The sequence below is a fragment of the Melospiza georgiana genome, chromosome 19 (assembly GCF_028018845.1).
Source record: "Melospiza georgiana isolate bMelGeo1 chromosome 19, bMelGeo1.pri, whole genome shotgun sequence".
NCBI lineage: Eukaryota > Metazoa > Chordata > Aves > Passeriformes > Passerellidae > Melospiza > Melospiza georgiana.
Window position 1 is genome coordinate 13224044 of NC_080448.1, and position 17578 is coordinate 13241621.

The window sequence follows — 17578 nt, forward strand, 5'->3', positions numbered from 1 at the left end:
CGGGCACGGCCCGGGGCGTTCATGGGGCACAGCACAGCGGGGTTTGGGCTGGAAGGGACCCCCGGTCCCACTCCCTGCCTGGGCACGGACACCTTCCCACAGTGTAGGCGGCTCCGAGCCCCGCAGTACCCAACAGGTTGTATTCCTTTAAACAGGAGTCTGCAGCCGTGGATGGAAATGTTGGGAAAATCTTTAATTGTAACAAATAATGGTTGGTGATAGGTAAAAAAACAAAACAAACAAAACCCAAAACAAACAAAAACAAGAACAAAACCAACAAAAATCACAACCAACACAAAACAAAAATTCCAACCAAACAAAGAAAGGATGTTCTTTAACATTTGATCTTTGTCACTTTCAAGCCTAACCAACAGGAAAGGATATTTATTTTTAATCCATGAAACACATAGTAGCTAACAAGCAAGCTGCAAGTGATGTCCATGTGTTAGAAAAGCAAAGTTTAGGGCTTGACATGATTCAGTGATCTAAGACCTGGGGGAGGCAGTTAACATAGCTTGAGAGGAAGGATGTTACCATTAATAATGGACACAAAGAGTGCAGAATTTATGGGCCACAAGGACGTTTGGCTGGACTCCCCAAGATAAGGAACTACTAATAAAACTGACTCAGTGATTGTGCTGAAATCAGCTCCAAATGGGTAGAAGGTAATTCTGGTAGGGGGGGGCTGTGGCCATCAACTCACAGACCACTGATGCTAGAAATCAACCAACCCAAAGGAGGAGAAAGACAATCCGCATGGGAAGCGGGGAATCATTAATCATTAACCAATACAGAATACTAATTAATAAGAGAACTACGTAATTTGTAGCCAATGCACACTAATTACTTTGTTTGCTAAAATGTATAAATTGTCAAAAGTTTTGATTGCCATACATGTTAGGTGGAACAATCCCCCACGTGACCAGCACTGAATAATGTCAACTTTCTAACCAAACAAACTGATTGGAGAATTTATTTCCCATTTCTCTGTGTCCCTGTCCAGTCTGGCCTTGAACACTTCCAAGAATGGGACAGCCACAGTTTCTCTGGCCAGCCTGTGCCAGGCCCTCCCCAGCCCGACAGGGAACAACTCCTTCCCAATACCCCATCTAACCCTCTCCTCTGGCAGTGGGAAGCCGTTCATTCCTCCTTGGCCTGGCGCTCAGATCCTGATAATGATCCCCCCATCTACCTGCAGGGCCCCTGCAAGAGCTGGGGTGTCCCTCTGAGCACTCCCCAGAGCTGTGGAAGAGCTCTGGGGGGGTGAGGTAGGAGCCAGTCCTGGGACAGAGACAGAGATGCTTCTGTTTTGTGCTGGAGGTCCTGCATTCTGGGGTAGGACAGCACCACCCTGCAGATTTCAGTCTCTTTATTAAGAAAAAGGCATATTACAACAACTTCTAAAGTACAGCTCCATTCTCTAGTCTCTGGGTGTTAACACATTCTGAAAAGCACTTGGTTAAAAAGCAAAATTGACAAGAATATCATCCTGGCAAAAATGGTGGCATGTAGCAAAATGAACATTCAAATGAAGCAGAGCAGTGTCAAACCTTTGGCATCTGTCCCTCTGCGGCGGCGCTCCCCAGCACGAGGCACAGGCGTTTATTGTTCTCACTGAGCTCCACAGACTCAGCCAAGGACAATATTTTTGCTGCAACAAAACCACAGCTGCTCTGGGACCAGGGGAGCTGAGACCAGAAGTGCTGTTCTCCCCATCTCTCTGCCTGAGCCCTCCCGGGGTCCCAGCACAGCTCTGGCCCGGCAGAGGTGACGTCCCCACCCCACCGGCGTGACAGTGACCTTGAAACACACAGACAGGGCTCGTCCTTGTGGGCCGAGGGGGTGCAGCTCAGGGCTGTGCCCACAGCCTCTGCTGCTTGAGACATGCAAAGATTTGGGGCATTCCCAGGGCCTGGTAGTCTAATTCCTGCGATAATTGCAACAACAGGAAAGGGGAGCTTCCTTGGAAGCTGCAAGATGACTGAAATCTATTGGGAAGAGCCAGGAGGCATAACCACACCCTGGCCAGGGAGGACCAGGCACCGTTTGGGTGTGGGTTGGGTGCATCTCTCACACACCCTGGCAGCTTCACCCCCTGTTCCTGCCCGAAGGTGCGAGGAGAGGGAGGGTGACACGAAGGGATCAGATGTGGAGGCAGTACCGAGTGCCACCCTCTGTGTCCTGCCATGGGGCTGGGACAGCAGTGTCCTGCCAGCCAGAGCTGGCCAGGAGGACACAGAGGCAGAAATGGGGCCCTGGGGAGCAAAGGGCAGCTCTGATGGTGCTTTGATCCTTGTGCTTTAACTGGCCGTGGTGTCTGGTGCTCCTCCACAGCTGCTGGGCTCATCGATCCTGAGCTCCTCCTGCTCACCCAGCCGGCACTGCTGATCTTATCCACAGATCTCAGATGCCTGCATGAGGCAACCCAGAGGCGTAAGGGAGTTCTCTGCCGTCCTGCTGGCAGCCAGGCGCCGGCAGTGCAAGAGGGTGACAAGAACAGGCGTGCAGCGAGGCGGCTGCAGCGTCACTACAGCTAGACTGGCTCAGCAGGGCTGCTGGGACACGAGGGCTGCTGCTCTGGGAAAGGCAGGCTGGTGTGGCTTCATTGGGGCAGCAGGAGCCAGTTCACCAGGCTGGACACAAGGACTCTGAAAGGTTCACCTAACCCCAACAATGAAAGTCCCTTGTTGTGCTGCTGATTTACCTTCCTAGTGTGCAGAGCACACTAGGGGAGAACTTGGGAAAAGCAGAGCAATCCCTTCACACTGCTGGCTCCAGCCACTTCAGGCAGGATGTTTCTTGCTGTGCCACTGCCATCTCTCCTGGGCACTGAGCAAAGAGCACCCCTCAGTCCCTCCAGAGCACCCATCAGCTGGGCATGAACCTGGCTTGGCCTGCCATAAGGCAATTCACAGAAAGCTTCCTTTCCTGGGCCTGGCCCAGGTCAGACTGTCTCAGCACAGAGCCATGCAGCAGTGGGAAGGCTGGGAGCCTAGTGGGGATGGGAAGGACACGGTTGGGAGTGCTTAGATTAGCCCCAGCAAACACATTCAGAAAATATGGCTTTTTAGTTAACAGGGTCAAGAAGAAGAACTTCCTGACTAATCTGCCAGGGTTAAATAAGTCCAGGGAAGCGTGCACCCCATTGCAGGACTGGCTCTGTCACAGCAAGTGCAGCAGGTGCATCTTCCCCCATCCACTGCTCACCTCACACCTGCTGCAAGGTGCATTTCAGACATCCCTATCTCAGAAGATAGCATTAGGAAAAATAATGATGATAATAATAATAAGGAAAAGAGATATTAGCAAACCAACGCATCAAATCCATAAGCCTCTGCAGAGCTGCAGAGCGGAAGGGGGTGCAGAGGAGAGGAGCCCGGCTGTTGGTCTGTAGACAGCTCTCAGCACGTGGTGGTTCACACACACAGGACGTTCAACAACCGAGCGTTATTGCTATGCTTCCATTTCCAGTGTAATCATTAAGCTTTACAGCCCCAAGCCCTGCCCGTTCCATCGCTCTCACTGTGCTCCTCAGTCTGTGCTTCCAGGAGCGCGGCGCAGGCCGGAGCTGTGTGCGCCCTTTGGACTCCCAAGGAGTGCAGAGCACTGACTGATGCACCTACAGATCCCTGTGACACTTACAGGCTAAGGGGGGAGGCTACGAGAGCCCCCCACTCCAGGAGGGGAGGGCAGGCCCTGCCTGGGCCCCAGGGGCTCTCAGGCTCCCGGTGGCTCCAGCTGCCTTCTCAGTAAAAAATAGGAATACTGTCTTTTTGATTTTTTTTGATCATTTTGATCTCTTTGATCATTTTATATAAATACAAAGATTAAAATAATTTATCTCAACATTATTTCTATTACAATCATACAGTGTTTTCCCTTCAAAACAAGTGCATGTATGTGTGTATATATATATATATATATATATAAGTGTATATATAGTATCTCTAGAGCTTCCCTCCCCCCTAAGAAAAGCAGCAGTGACTGAAGCAGGTACAGCACGCAAGAGCTGATCCTTCCTGCTCCAACGCAAATGTGCCCAAGAAAAAGCGCAGGGCTCACCCTGACGACTCGTCTCCGAGCACATTACATTGGCATGAAGGGGGGCGCAGGGTGCTGGCTCTCCCTCCCTCGGGGAACCCCCCTGCCTGCCCGCCCCGCTGGGCAGGAACCGGCATGGGGCACGGCAATGAGCTCAATCCTTGAGCAAGCTGCTAATTACTGCTGGAGAGGAAAGGCCCTGCAGCTCAGACGGGGCTGCTTCATTTACATACTAGGCACTACGGATGATGATTGCTAGGAAGGTATTTACATAGGAGAAGGATCATACTTCTCCCTCCTCTTTTCAATGCTCACTCATAAACACCATGATCTCATGAAGAAGTTTGTAATAAGGATGCAACACATAGGTGTGTCTATCAGGATTGTCTAGGAAGGACGGGAAGGAGCTGTGCACACCCCAGCTGCAGCAACAGCCGAGCACACAGGGACAGGCATCGCCTCTTTCACCGCGGGACAGGGGAGACAAATCTGCAGTAGAACCTCTCAGAACCTGAGAGAAACAGCGATTTCCAGAGGCCAATATGGGCACAACACTCCCAGAACTGTGCTGCTGGAGCCCTGGGGCTGCTCCCCTCATAGACCTGCCCTCCGTGCCCCGAGGGTGGGTGACAGCAGGGCCCCAGCACAGCCAGCTCACCCGGAGCGGGGCCTGGCAGAGCCTGCCCGGGTCACTGTGCAGAGGGAAACGGCAGGATGCACTCCGCAGCCTTGCCGGGGAGCGCAGGGCTTTCTCCCTCGTGTAATTGTTCCTCAGAGCCCAGCAGGGCGTTACCAGAGCCCCTGCGCTGCCCTGCACCTGCCCAAGCTGTGCGGGCGGCCTGGGCACGGGGAGCTCTGCAGGGACGGCCTGTGAGGGCCCTGCCGGGCTCCTGCAGCCTCCCGCGGCTGCTGCGGCCTGCGAGGAGAGCTGGGGGCTCCTGGGGCTCTGCACTGCCCAGGCAGCACATCCAGGTACCTCGCGGGCCGCAAACATTTCCCACTGGAGCTTCCGTGCCCCAGGAGCTGCACACCTCGGCCTGGCTGCTGCCTGGGCACTGTGAGGGGAGCCCTGCCCAGCGTGGCTTTGCTGGGCTCTTTCCCAAACCCAGAGCCCAGGGCTGTGTTCGGGACCATGGGAGCATCTGGGGAGTCCCAACCCTCAGGTCGTGCCCTCCAAAGCCTGACTAGTCACTTGACAGCCAAAGAAAAGGTACAAAAGCCACTAATTTCTGCCCTGCTAGTGCAGCTCATACGCTTTGGAGTTTGTTTTTACTAAAGAGCTGGTTGGCGACTGCTACTGTCAATCTCATAAAGCATTTTAATAGAGTATATAAATATTGGACTACAAAAATAGACAGCTCTGACTGCACGGGCACACTGAGTGTGAGTGCGGGCAGGCCAAGCCTCGCTAGTCTATGAGGGTGATGTCTTTCAAGAGGTTTCAAACTGAATTGGAAGGAAATGGGGTCGGATGTCACCCTGCAGCTCCCTCGTGCCCACAGCAGCCGCGGGGGCAGGGAGGTCCTGCAGGAGGCTGCTGCCCACGGGCCGGCAGGGCGCTGGCTGCAGGCAGGGCCGCTCCCGGCCGGCCAGCCAGGCTGGCAGCCACACGCCAGGGTGAAACCTGCCCCTGGAGTTGCCCTGGGCAGCAGGGTCCGGCAGCGCCGCAGCAGAGTGACCTTCGCCCTGCCCGGCCGGCAGAGCCCTCCCCTACAACGGTGTTTCACAACAGCCAGGGAGAGATTGTAAAGCTGACAGTTGGGTGGAAATGGGGCAACGCTGCCCCGGCGGGGCGAAGGCAGCTGGGTATGGCCGCTGTGCTGGGAAGGACGGGCAGGAGGACCGGGCGCTGCTCAGCCCTCAGCAGCGAGCCCAGACCTGGCTGCGGATGAGACTGAGAACCACAATGCTGGTGCCGAGGGGAGCACGGGGTGCAGCCCTGCTCCAGCAGCACGTGGAGCCCGGCTGCAGGGCCGAGGAGCCACGGGGTGTCCAGCAGGACGGACAATCCCGGCACTTGTCCGGCTGCCTTGCCCGAGTCCTGCGTGCGACCGCGATGAGGGGAATCCGTGTTGGAGACAGCCAAACTGCTGCACGGGGAGCGCGGGACAGGGCTGGCCGGCACAGCAGCGCTGTCCCTGTGGAAGGGCTTCCCTCCGTCACCCAGGGGATCCACCTCGTCCGGCTACCTGCGCTCTGGAGAGCCCTGCTGGTGCTGTGCCCGGTGCCGCGATGGCCGGGCTGGGCTCACACCGCGGTGCCGGGCCGTGTGCTGCACGGCCTGCTGCTGCTGTGCCCGCTCCCAGCACCCGGGCCAGGGAAACCAGCCTGGCGCCCACTCGGAGGGCAGCAGGAAAATCTCATTTCAAAAACGCTTCCTCTTCTTTCTCTCTTTCCTTTTCCCTCGCAAGCTCCGGACAGGCGCTCGGACGTGTCCCCCTCGCAGCCCGGGTGCTGGACGCTCCCCTGTGCCGCGGCATCGCCGGTGACATCCCCGGCTCAGACCTTTCGGGGACCCTGCCTGGCTGCCGGCGGGTAGGCGCGTGCAGGGCAGGGCTCCGCTTTCGGCCGCCCCTTCCTCTCCACCGGGGATGGGGAAGGAGCCTCGGCCGGCGCCGCCCGGTGCCGCCGGGCTCAGGCCGTTCGGGGCCGCGCCGTGCCCTCGGCGCTACTCCTGGGCCCGGGGAGCGCCGTGGGCACCGTGGGCACCGGAGCCCTGCCTCTTGCTGGGCTCGCCCTTGGCCGACCTGGCCCTAGCCGCTGGCTCCTGCCGGGGAGGCCGCTGGCCCCGGGAGGCCGCGGCGGCGCCGGCCGGGTTGCGGGGCGAGGCCGGGGGCTCCGGCGGCGGCGGCGGGCGCTGCGGGCCGTGCGGCCGCGGCGCGTACAGGAACAGCGCCGGGTCGGGCATGGCGTCGTGCTCCTCCTGAGCCGGGTCCCGGGGCCGGGCGCCGTCCCCGGGCGGGCGCCGGGCGGGCGCTCTGTGGCCGCGGCGGCGGGGCCGGGGCTCGGCCGGGGCCTGCTCGGGGGGCGCCCGCCCGCCCGCCCGGGGGCCCGGCAGCCGCTGGGCCGTGGCGTGCAGCTGCAGCGAGAGGTAGGCGGCCGCCTCCGTCTGCTTCTGCAGCTCCGTGTCGAGGATGGTGACGCGGTGGCTCCGGCGCTTCAGCTCCTCCAGGAACCGGCGCTCCTTGCTGCGGAGGCTGGAGCGCAGCGCGGCCACCAGCGTCTCCTTGTGCTGCAGCTCCTTGCGCAGCTCCAGGTTGTCCTTCTCCTTCTCCTGCAGCTGCGCCTCCATCGCCCGGCACTTCTCCTCCAGCTCGCGGTCCAGGACATCTGTGGGTCAGGGCACAGAGGGGTCAGGATGGGGAGCGGGGCTCAGCCGCGCTGCTCCTGGCGGGACGTGCCTGCTGACCGCTCCGTGGTGCCAGCGTGTGCCAGCAGTGCCACTGAGGCTGCTTGGGTGCTTCTTAAAGTCGGGAAAAAAACCCCTGAGCTGCCCGAGCACGGGCTCACTGCCAGCACAGGCACAGCAACCCCGGCATGTGTAACACCCAAACGCGGGGTGACAGCAAAGGCAGTTTCAGTGGAGGATGTTGTTGCCATGGAACCTGCTGCTTCTACCTTGCTGCAATTTTAAAATTTCCCTAGGTAAGTAGCTTTTCACCCTAAAAGTGACTTTGAATGTGTGCAGAGGGTGTGGGGGAGCACACGGGCTGGAAGAGAAAAGGAAATGTGCAGGGAAACCATCAGCCCAACTTTGGAGGACTTTTGGCCTCAAGCCCTGGGATTCCAGAGCCTGGTTAGTCAGGATGGAGATGCTAATCCACTATTACAGAGGAATTGGGCCGCGCTCAGCAGGGAAGGAGCCTCCATCCTGGGACGGGAGTGACTTCTGGGGAATGCTGTCCTGGGGCAGGATGGCCAGGCGGCTTGGGGAATTGGTATCTTCGGGAATTTGCAGCTTGGGGCTCTGGACCCAGGCCCAGTGGGCAGCAGGAGGGCTGAGGACTCCTGACCCCAGCCCTGGCTGCCTGCTCCAGCACCCAGCCCTTGGCAGGGCACAGGCTGGCACCTGCCCACGCTCCCAGGCCTGCCCAGGCCTGCTCCCATCCTCTGCAATAATCTGCTTTTTATGATGTGATTGGCAGCCACTTACAGCCTCAGCTTCTCAGTGTTTCTGCAGCTTTGTAATGAGGTCTTAGTGAGGCAGTTGTAGGCAGTAATTATTGCATGAACGGCACTAGAAGAGCAATCATTTGATGGCATCGTAAATGAGCTGCTGCCCCATAAATGTGGCAAAGTGATTGTGCAGCTCTGAAAGGCTGAAGGATGGGCAGGCACCAGGGATGAGACTTGCTGCATTGTGGCTGGTGATGGCACCCGGTGGGCTGGGCACCAGGCCCTCTGCCAGCAAAGCCCTCGGGTGCAGAGGAGGGACCCCGTGGGAGGGCTGGCAGTGTGGAATTGCCATGGAGCCAGCCCTGACACTGCGTGAGGGTGAAGGGACCCCGCTGGCCCCAGTGAGAGCAGCCCGCACCCACCCTGGGACCGGCTGCCCTGGCACTGAGGACAGAGCACAGCTGGGGCTCGGTGCCAGGCACCGTGCCCAGGCAGCGCCAGGGAGGAGCTTCGTTTCGTCTGTGGGCAGAGGAGGGAGAGGAGCCAGGCCGCTCCCAGAGCACCCCCCCGGCCGCGGGGCTCCGGGCAGCGCCCGCAGGCTGTGCACGCTGCTTGCAGTGCTGCCCTCGGCCCGCTGCCCCCGGCACGGCCCTGTGCCCCCTGCAGCCCCTCTGGCCGCGGCCACACCCGCACCCGCACCTGCTCCCTCCCATCTGCTGCCCAAAGCTGTGCTCTTACCTTGCTGGCGGGCCTCCAGCTCCTTCATTTCCAGGTCATGGGTGAGCTCTGGAAGAGAAATCCAGCAGGACTGAGGAGGAGCATCCCACCCGCTCTGTGCTCCCCATGTCTTCCTCTGCTCCCTTTGGGGCACTGGACATCACTGTGGCTGCAGTGATATCTCTGCCCAGCCTTCGTGGGAGTGTGGCCATCTTGGAGCACCAGCCACAGGCTGAACTAAAAATAGGCAATTCTGGCAGCTTATATGATATTGGGGAGCCTCATGTCCAAGACATTGTCTGCGGGATGCTCTACTCCTGTGCCTTTCATTTTTCTGAAAGAGCTGCTGAACCATTTTCAGTACTGTAAACCAGGACAAAGAGCAGAGCAATGGATTGAAAATAGACCAAAGTGTAAGCTGCCACCCAAGGCATTTCATAATTTACTGCTCCAGGCTGATCACTGCCTCTGCATGTGACGCAAGCAGGGATGGCCTCGTCCCCGCACGATGTGCCTGCAGAAGGATGCTGCCCTGCTCCAGGGCAACGTGGACCATCCAAATCCCTTCCAAATCTCAGGAGCTGCAGTGCCTACCTCCCTGCTCAGCCCCAACATGCTGCCTCATCTCTGCTGCCCTTTGCCTGCTCACTGTCTAGCCCCAGGCTACAGCACCAGGTCACAAAGTGCAGCTCAGGGACCTTCTGCAGTTCACTTTACCCTGCACTCTTACAGACAGTCCCTTTTGAATTATTTATCACAGCCCACCCAATCACTAACAGCCCTGAGCAGAGGAAGAGAGTGGTAGCAGCAGCATTCAGCTGTTTGGGGGCTATTTTTTCCCCTGAAAATGAGTTCAAATGGTTAATCTTTGCCCTACATTTTTCTTTTAATCTGCTTTTGTGTTGACTCTAATCCTCATCACTGCCATCCTTCTGAAACCGAACGTTTGTCTCAGGCTGCTCTGCCTGTCTGTCTTGGAAAACAAATCTGTAGTGAGGAGGCAGAAGTACCTGAGACCGTAATGCAGTTTCTGGAAAGCATTCAGCACTCTTGACTGCCCCAGTGGGAATCAATGGCCATTGTTGTGCTATTTTTCTGAAGCTAAAATAATAGATTTGGAGTCTCTGATATATTTCAAATGAAAACCAAAGCAGTTGCCTATTTCCAAAGACATCATTCTGCTGAGCAAGTGCAGGGATGATGCACAGCCTGGGGTCCCAGTTTCTGTGCTGGAGCCAGGGGGTTGGTGCTGATCTGCTTCAGTACCATCCCCATGACCCCTGAGGGGCAGCTGAGAACCACCTCTGGGGAAGGGAGAGCCTTTCCCACAGGGATACCTCAGAGAGACCAAGGGGACAGTGGAAAAGTCACAAACAACAGTGCCAGGGCAGCAGGCAAGGCTCCACAGGGCCACATTGAGGAAAACTGACTTAAAGACTCTACTCTCCTCCTGCAAACAGCCTCCCAGATAATGACACTCAAATGTCAGGAAAGGCTCCTTCAAACTGCCCAGGGGTTGCCTGGCACTCCTGGCAGAAGTCACACCTCACCCAGGAGGACAGGACCCCTCTGGTCAGGCACAGCTGTCCTTGGGTCACACTGGGAAGGGGAGATCACCGTGCAGTGGCTCATTTCAGCCTGTGGGGACAGATCCCCCCAAGTTTGAATTAGGCAGGAGAACCCCACTGTTTTGTCTGCCTGAAGAGGCTGTAGATGAAACCATTAAGACAATGAAACAGAACAGCAAAAGCTCATAAAGGATGGGGGAAAATAGCCAATTTTATCAGTGCAGACGTTTCTTTGTTTCCCAGGAACCTGAGAGAATGAGAGGCTGGAAGACAAGGAGTAATTAGCTATGGCTGAATTATTGATGACAGCAGCAGCACAAGCTGGAATGAGTTCCAGTGGTGGCAGAAGGCTGTGCAGCCATCACTGCTGCAGGGGACTGTGACCCTGCTGCAGCTGTGCAGGGCCCCGGGCCTCGCCCTGCAGCCTCCTCTGAGCCCGTCTGTGGGCACCCCGGGCTGCCAGCAGAGCCTCCCTGCCCGAGGAGCTCCGGGAGCTCTCAGCTCCCACCCCGGGGCCGCAGCACTCACCTGAGCAGTGCTTCTGCAGGCGCAGGATCTCCAGGTGCAGGTCGTGGAGCAGCTCCATCTGCTCCTTCTTTAGGAAAGCGATGTGCCGCTGCACGCTCTGGATCTGGTGCTCCAGGGACACAGTCTCCATCGCAACCAAATTCACAGTCCAGGCCTGCAGGGAGCAGAGATGGCTGGTGATCAAACGTGCAGCAGTGCCCCAGCCCCGGGGCCCTTGTAGGGGCAGGGCCCCTGTGTGAGCCCCTCGCAGAGGTGCAGGGTGGTGCCTCCTCTCCTCAGCCCTCTCCACGGGCACTGTCGCTGTGGGCAAAGCATCCTGCTCAGCTGATGCAGGGAATGGCCTCAGCCCTCTCACCTTCCAGTGCCTCTGGGGCCGGCTCCTGTCCCACCCTGAGACTGAGACTGCACAGGCAGGAAATCCTGCTGCATGAACCCTGCCATCACAGCATGCATGTCTGTTCTGAATTGGCCCTAGGAAATACTTCATCGCTGAGTAGGATGCATCTGGGACAGGATTGCTGCTCGTTGTCCCCAGGTGGGAGTTGCACCAGAGACGATTTTGGCTCTCACTTGACAAGCCCCACATTACACAGCAGCAACTGCAGCGAGTGATCCAGCACATGAAAAATACAATATGCTGTGTCTAACCCGATCAGCACTGCATGGCTGGGAGAGTCACGTTGTCTTCCAGGAGCAGGAACATCTTCCCTGGTAATTTGCCTGGCAGACAAGAGCTGCTGGCAGGCTGTGCCAGGCAGCCAAGCTGGGCTGGGCTGCGCTGGGGGTCCGTCCCCACATCATCAGTGGCTGTGGCAAAGCAGCTGCCAAAGCTGCCCACCTGTGCTGCTGCACAGGGAGATAAAAATAGCCCCTGAAAGAGCTCTTTATCCCAGGAAATACCATTTTGTGGTGTGTGGAATCTGTCCTTGCTCCCTACACACAGCCCAGAAGGAGGGAAGCTGCAGCAAATGAAGGTAACCTGGCAGAGTGGCCAGAGTCAATGACCTGAGAGGTTTTTCCAGCCTAAATAATTCTATGTGCCACAAGCCTGAGGGATGGAGCGCATCATCCTGTCCCTGGGCAGCTGCTTCCCACGTCTGACTTCAGTTTTCTCTCTACAGACACTGCAGAACCAAGCGAGCACTGTGGCCCACTGTTCCAGCACCCCTGGCATGGTCACATAGGGCATTTTGCAATTCCTGCACCCGGAATGCATTTACGATCAATCCCTTAGTAAGTGGTCTTGGCAGTGCCCCAAGGTCAAAGCTTTGTCCCTGCTAAAGGCTCTGTAGATTTGGGACAATTCTACAGCCACGTCTCTTGTGTTTGATGAGGTGTGGGGTGCAGGCTGGCTGGGGACAGCTGAGCACCCAAGCTGCTGGTAAAGAAATGATCCAAAGTGCATTGTCCTGTAGTTGTCCTTATGGGAGGTGTCAAACCAGCTGTGCCAGGGGGCTGGGGCTGGCCAGGCCATCCTCCTTGGAGGGCAGTATGTCCTGATGCCAGTGCAAGAGTTATGGAGTTATCTGGCATCTGCCAGAGACCAGGAATGCAAACCACACCATGGGTACATCCTCCTGCCAGCCCTGGCTGTGGTGGGCTGAGCTTCTTGATGGGAGTTGTGTTCCTCATCTCAGGAAACATCAGAAAGTAGGTTGGCCAAAGCCCAGGGGACGCATACTGCTATTTTCAAGCACTTTGTTCTGTCTAGTAGAAATGTCTTTAGTAGAAATGGCTGCAAATTTTCCATTGAACTTTCACTTCTCCCCTTAAGTAGGAAATTGTTCTTTTTTTTTTTAAACCAATGAAAATGTTTTCCTTTAAAAATAGTTGATAGATTTCAAGCTGCAAAAAAAGTCAAAGAAAAAAATCTGGACTTGAGATCTGTTTGTTGTCTCTGATTTGGAAGCAAAGAGCCTTCATAATTTACCTGTGTATGCAGGAAGAGAAGTCTGTCTCCAGAATTGCAATGGTAAATCCTTAGTGGGTTTGAATCAACTTTGCCTGTCCAACATGACTTTCATGTTTTCTCTAGAGAAGCAGCTGTCAGCTTGTGGCAGGAACATCTGCAGCCCCATGTGAGGGAGGAGCACCTCGTTTTGTTTATCCACGAACCTCCCACCAGTACTGAGGGCATGGAGCAAGGCAGGGGTAGGACACAGAGGCAAGCAGGGCAGGAGCTGCCTTCACTGGAAATGAGGACAAAGCTGGAAACAGTCGTGCTTTGCCCAAGAGCAGCGAGGAGAGGAGCTCTCCAGAGATTCCACGGACCTGAGGCTGCTTCTGTTCACCATTTGCAGCCCCATGGGAGGGCCGTGTTGTCCCCTCTGCAGGTCCCACAGCTGTGCCTCACAGGTGATGATGCAAGAGCCAGAGCTGTTAAGGAAGATGCAATCTCGTCCTGAGGCTTCAGTAACATCAGTGTTGGAGTGTCCCTAACTGTACCCGAGGGCAGTAAATGAGCATTTGCGTCACCGTCACCGGGGGCAGTGTCACCTTTTACCCCAAAGGAGTTCAGAACCAAACTCTCAGCAGCTGGTATCCTCCCTCCAAGTTTCTGAAGGCAAGTGGGATTGCAGCAGCATCCTGAGCCTTTAGTTTGATGTGTGCCTTGTGTCATTTCACACAGTTCCATCCTGGGCAGTGTTGGCAGTTAATAAGGATTAGCTGCTGCTGCTGCTGGCTGATTTAACACTTACAGAGTGACCAGCTCTCAGCTGCTAACACCAGAACTCCCTGTGCCGAGGCTTCAGAACACCCACGATGGTGATGTCCAAAAGCCTGTGCAGTGAACCATGGCAGGAACTTCACCCTGTGCCACAGGCACGAGAGCCAAAGCATGGTCATGGTGAGTGGGGCTGTCCTTGCCAGTGGCTGCTGCTGCCCCAGCTGGGCGAGTGAGGCTCCCAGGAGGAGGATGGGTGTACTGCAGTGAGTAGGGACACGGTTGGTGCCCCACTCTGACTCTGATCCCTCCCTGAGTGTGGCTCCCAGGATGGGTGTACTGCAGTTGTAGGGGGTTGAGTAAATATATGTATTGTAAATATATGAATGGCAGTGAAAGATCTTTGTATTGTATTAGTGACCCTGCCCTGATTCTAGTTATTGTAAATGGGCTGCAGCTGTGATGTCCTTGATTGGGCAGCAGCTGTAGCCCATGGAGGTAACTGAGATAAAAGGGGGCGGGGTGGTCAGGGAGGGCCTGGGAGAGGAGCCCTGACCGAGAAGCAACAACACCACTGCTGTGAAGATCTGCCGTGAGAAAACCACCGAGAAGGTATGAGAATTAGGAAATATAATTATACAACAATATGAATACAACACTGAGTGTGGCTCCCAGGATGGGTGTACTGCAGTGAGTAGGGACACGGTTGGTGCCCCACTCTGATCCCTCCCTTGTGCTGGAGCTGTTACTTCTCCTTTCCAGACTAGTTCTAAGGATGCCAAGACAACTGGTGGTGGAAACTCTCACAGTGACTGTAGTCTGTGATTTTGATGAGTTATGTATGAAGTTACAACCGTAGAAAACAATGTCATTCATAATAAAAGCCAAGAGTAAGTGATAGTAGTCCTCTTTAGCTTGAAGGATGCTCTGTGCCCTCGTGCTTTTGAGAGTTGTACGTGTGCACACACAGCAGCAAAGGAGGCAGCAGTCAGCTGAGCAGAGTGGCTTGCCCCTATTCAAAGGTGACACCTACAGCCTGAGCTGGCCCCTGCTCCGTGCAGAGCTCTGACTAAACAGTTCTCTCCTGCTTTGGGGACTGGACATCCACAGCTTTGCTCCACCACCGAGAGCTTTCCAGGAACAAGGTTCCCTTGCTGATCCCCCAAGATTTTGAGCACAGACCTGTCAGGTGGCACCGGGCTCAGCCCCCTCCAGTTCCCCACAGGGAGTGACCGTGGGCATGGTCTCAGCTGCTGAGCCTTCCTGTGCACCTGCCTCTAAACCACGTTTTTTTCCACACTTCTTGTCCTTTCACTATGCAACCATGACATTTGGCACAAGAATATTGGGAGTCCTGATCTCAGCTGCTTCTTTCAAATGCTGGGGGAAAACCCCAGTGAGATTTACAATTTCATCCCAATTTATCAAATTCTTATTTCACAAACCAAAATGACTGAAGCAGCCTCTTGGAGCATCTACAATGACCAATTCAGTTGCAAGTCTACCAAGAGATGATTTCCTTTGCACAGACAGTTTGATTGAGAGTTTGCTTCCAGGGCAAAACTCTGCTTAAGTCTGCTGTTCAATGTAAATCAGAATCCCAAAGCTTTGACCCAAGAAAAACCCTCCATCCCAATGATACATCTGAAAGGGAGATGCAGTATTGCATATCTGTGTACCTCTGTACACACACCACAGTCACACCGTGGTCTGGCCCTTATCTGTGATTATTATTCCCCATAAATGGCAAATTAGCTGGGAGTCAGGGGGCATGAGGTTTGCAGGAACAGGTCGATAATTTGTCCTGCTGTGGCTGCCAGCAACCTCTTCTCCATCACATTGAAACATATGCAGAAATAAACACTGACACACACTAGAAATCTATAGTGCTTGGTATTTACAGCTCAAATAATATAAACTGCAGCAGTGCCACTAAGCTAGTGTATCTTTAAATGTAGGGAAATCAGGCAAGCAGGAAGCTCAGAAACTTGCAGAAGGTCACAGAGGCAGTGGCGATGCCAGGAATAGAAACCAGAGGTGAAATCCTGGCCTTGGAAAAGTCAGTGGGAAACCTTCCCTGTTCTCAGCAGAGGCACAATTACACTCGGAGCGCTGTTTGCTATTCATTATCTGTCAGTATCTATTCACAGATAAAATCAATACAGATGGTGATTATAAATTATTGTTTCTCGCAATTCTCTGAGCACAACCGCCTGGGGAAAAGCCCCGGTGACGCTCGTCAGGGGGCTGCGGAGGCTGAAGGCAACTCCGTGCTTTCTCCTCCCGGCTCCGAGGGAATTCGCTATGGATGCAGCTGTGCTCCGGGAGCGGAACCGGGCCCTCAGCGCCGCTCCGGGCCGATCCTGCTCCCGGCGGGGGCCCGCGGCGCGGCGTTCGCTGGGGCTGGGGCTGGGGCTGGCAGCGGCCCTGCCCGGTGCCGGTGCCGCGCTCCGCAGCGGGCGGCAGAGCCCGGAGGCTCGGGGGGGCGGCGGCACCGAGCGGCGGCGGCGGCGCAGCCGGGGCGGCACAGCCGGGCAGGGGCGGCCATAGCGCCCGCGGGCCGCGCACCGCGAGAGGCAACTTCCGAACGGGGCCCGGCGGGGCTGCGGGAACTTGTGCGGGGCCGGCCCGCAGCCCCGGGACCCGCCCGCCCCGCGCCCGCCCGCCCCGCGGCCCGCGGCCGGTGCCTTACCTGCGGGGAGCGGCGGGGCCCCACGGGGCGCCCGCTCGGCGTCATGGGCGGCGGGGCCGGGGCCGGGCCGGGCCGGGCCGGGGCCGCGCCGGCTCCGCGCTGCCCGCGCTGCCTGCGGCGGCCCCGCCTCGCCCGGCCCGGCCCCGCCGCCCGTAAACAGGCGGCAACGTGACCGGAACTGGGGAGCTCCGCCGGGGCGGCGGCGGCGGGCGGGCGCAGACCCTGCCCCGGGGCCGGGCCGCGGCCGGGCAGCGCATCGGGCTGGGCGCCGCTCCCCGGGACCCTGGGCAGAGCGGGGCTCAGCTCCCCGGGACCCTCGGGACCCCGGTCCCCGGGACCCTCGCTAGGGCCGAGTCCCGCTCCTCGGGGGTCTCGGGGTGCCGCTCCCCGGGACCCTCGGTGCGGCCGGGCGCCGCTCCCCGCCGCTCCCCGTCGCTGTCCGCGGTGCTGAAGCCCGGGCCGAGGCTGCCCCGGGGCCCCGCGGCCGCCGCGCGCTCAGCCCCGGGCGCGGGGACCCCCGAGCAGCCCCGGCGGTCGGAGCGGGTCTCGGTGTCTGCGGGGAGGGCGGCGGCCGTGTGTCCCTGCGGGGGCTGCGGGCTCACCGCCACTCAAATGCGGGCCGGCACCGGCTGCAGCCGGGAAACCGTCAAACCAGCGGGGCTGTGGTCAGAGAGATGGTGATAAAAAATTGTTTACTCGAGTGGTTACTGATTTTTCATGCCTTTTGTTTGTGGTGCCCCGACCAGCTGGGGCTTGGCATTGAAGGATGACTCAATGCTTTGCGCCTGTGCTCCGGCAGGGAGGGGATGCGCTGGCCTGTTCCACGCTGCAAGGCGGCACCGCAAAATGGTAGCGCCCTCCGTCAGCTGACAGTCTGCTGATTCCCGTTCCCTAAACCCAAATGTGCCTGGAGAGCGCCCTGCTCCTGCTCTGACGCTGAGCTGTGCTCCGTCTCCTGTTAGAGCTGCTGCAATGCTGCTCATCCCAGTGCACAACCAGCACACAGAGCAGTTGTAGGGGAGCTCACAGACTGTGGTCTGTGGTATCATTCTGCCATCCCACATCCTTCCCTCCCCTTGAATGCTTCCAGGCTCTGGGTGAGGGCTGGTGCTGCACAGATCCAGCGAGGCTGTGCTGTGGCCAACAGACTGCCCTGGGCCTGCAGCTCCAGGTGTGATACAGAAGGTTTGTGACATCTCTGTGCAGTAACGGCCAAGGACTGGGCCCTCACCTCATGCACGGTGGTGGGGT

General features: G+C 57.2%; 1 protein-coding gene across 1 annotated transcript; it reads right to left on the minus strand.

Moving 5' to 3' along the window:
- Positions 1–174: 174 nt before the first annotated feature.
- Positions 175–16388, minus strand: CCDC92B (coiled-coil domain containing 92B). The gene is made up of 4 exons (XM_058037723.1): positions 16328–16388; positions 10971–11124; positions 8896–8943; positions 175–7371 (listed from the first exon to the last, which is right to left on the minus strand). Exons 1-4 carry the CDS (start codon positions 16370–16372, stop codon positions 6710–6712), a joined length of 909 nt encoding a protein of 302 aa, XP_057893706.1. The 5' UTR covers positions 16373–16388; the 3' UTR covers positions 175–6709.
- Between the last annotated feature and the right edge of the window lie 1190 nt (positions 16389–17578).

Coding starts and splice junctions, on each gene's coding strand:
- CCDC92B (XM_058037723.1), bottom strand. CDS start 16,372: ATGACGCCGAGCGGGCGCCCCGTGGGGCCCCGCCGCTCCCCGCAG. Junction 11,125..16,327: donor GGCCCCGCCGCTCCCCGCAG/GTAAGGCACCGG, acceptor TGCTCCCTGCAG/GCCTGGACTGTGAATTTGGT. Junction 7,372..8,895: donor GCTGGAGGCCCGCCAGCAAG/GTAAGAGCACAG, acceptor CCTGACCCACAG/ATGTCCTGGACCGCGAGCTG.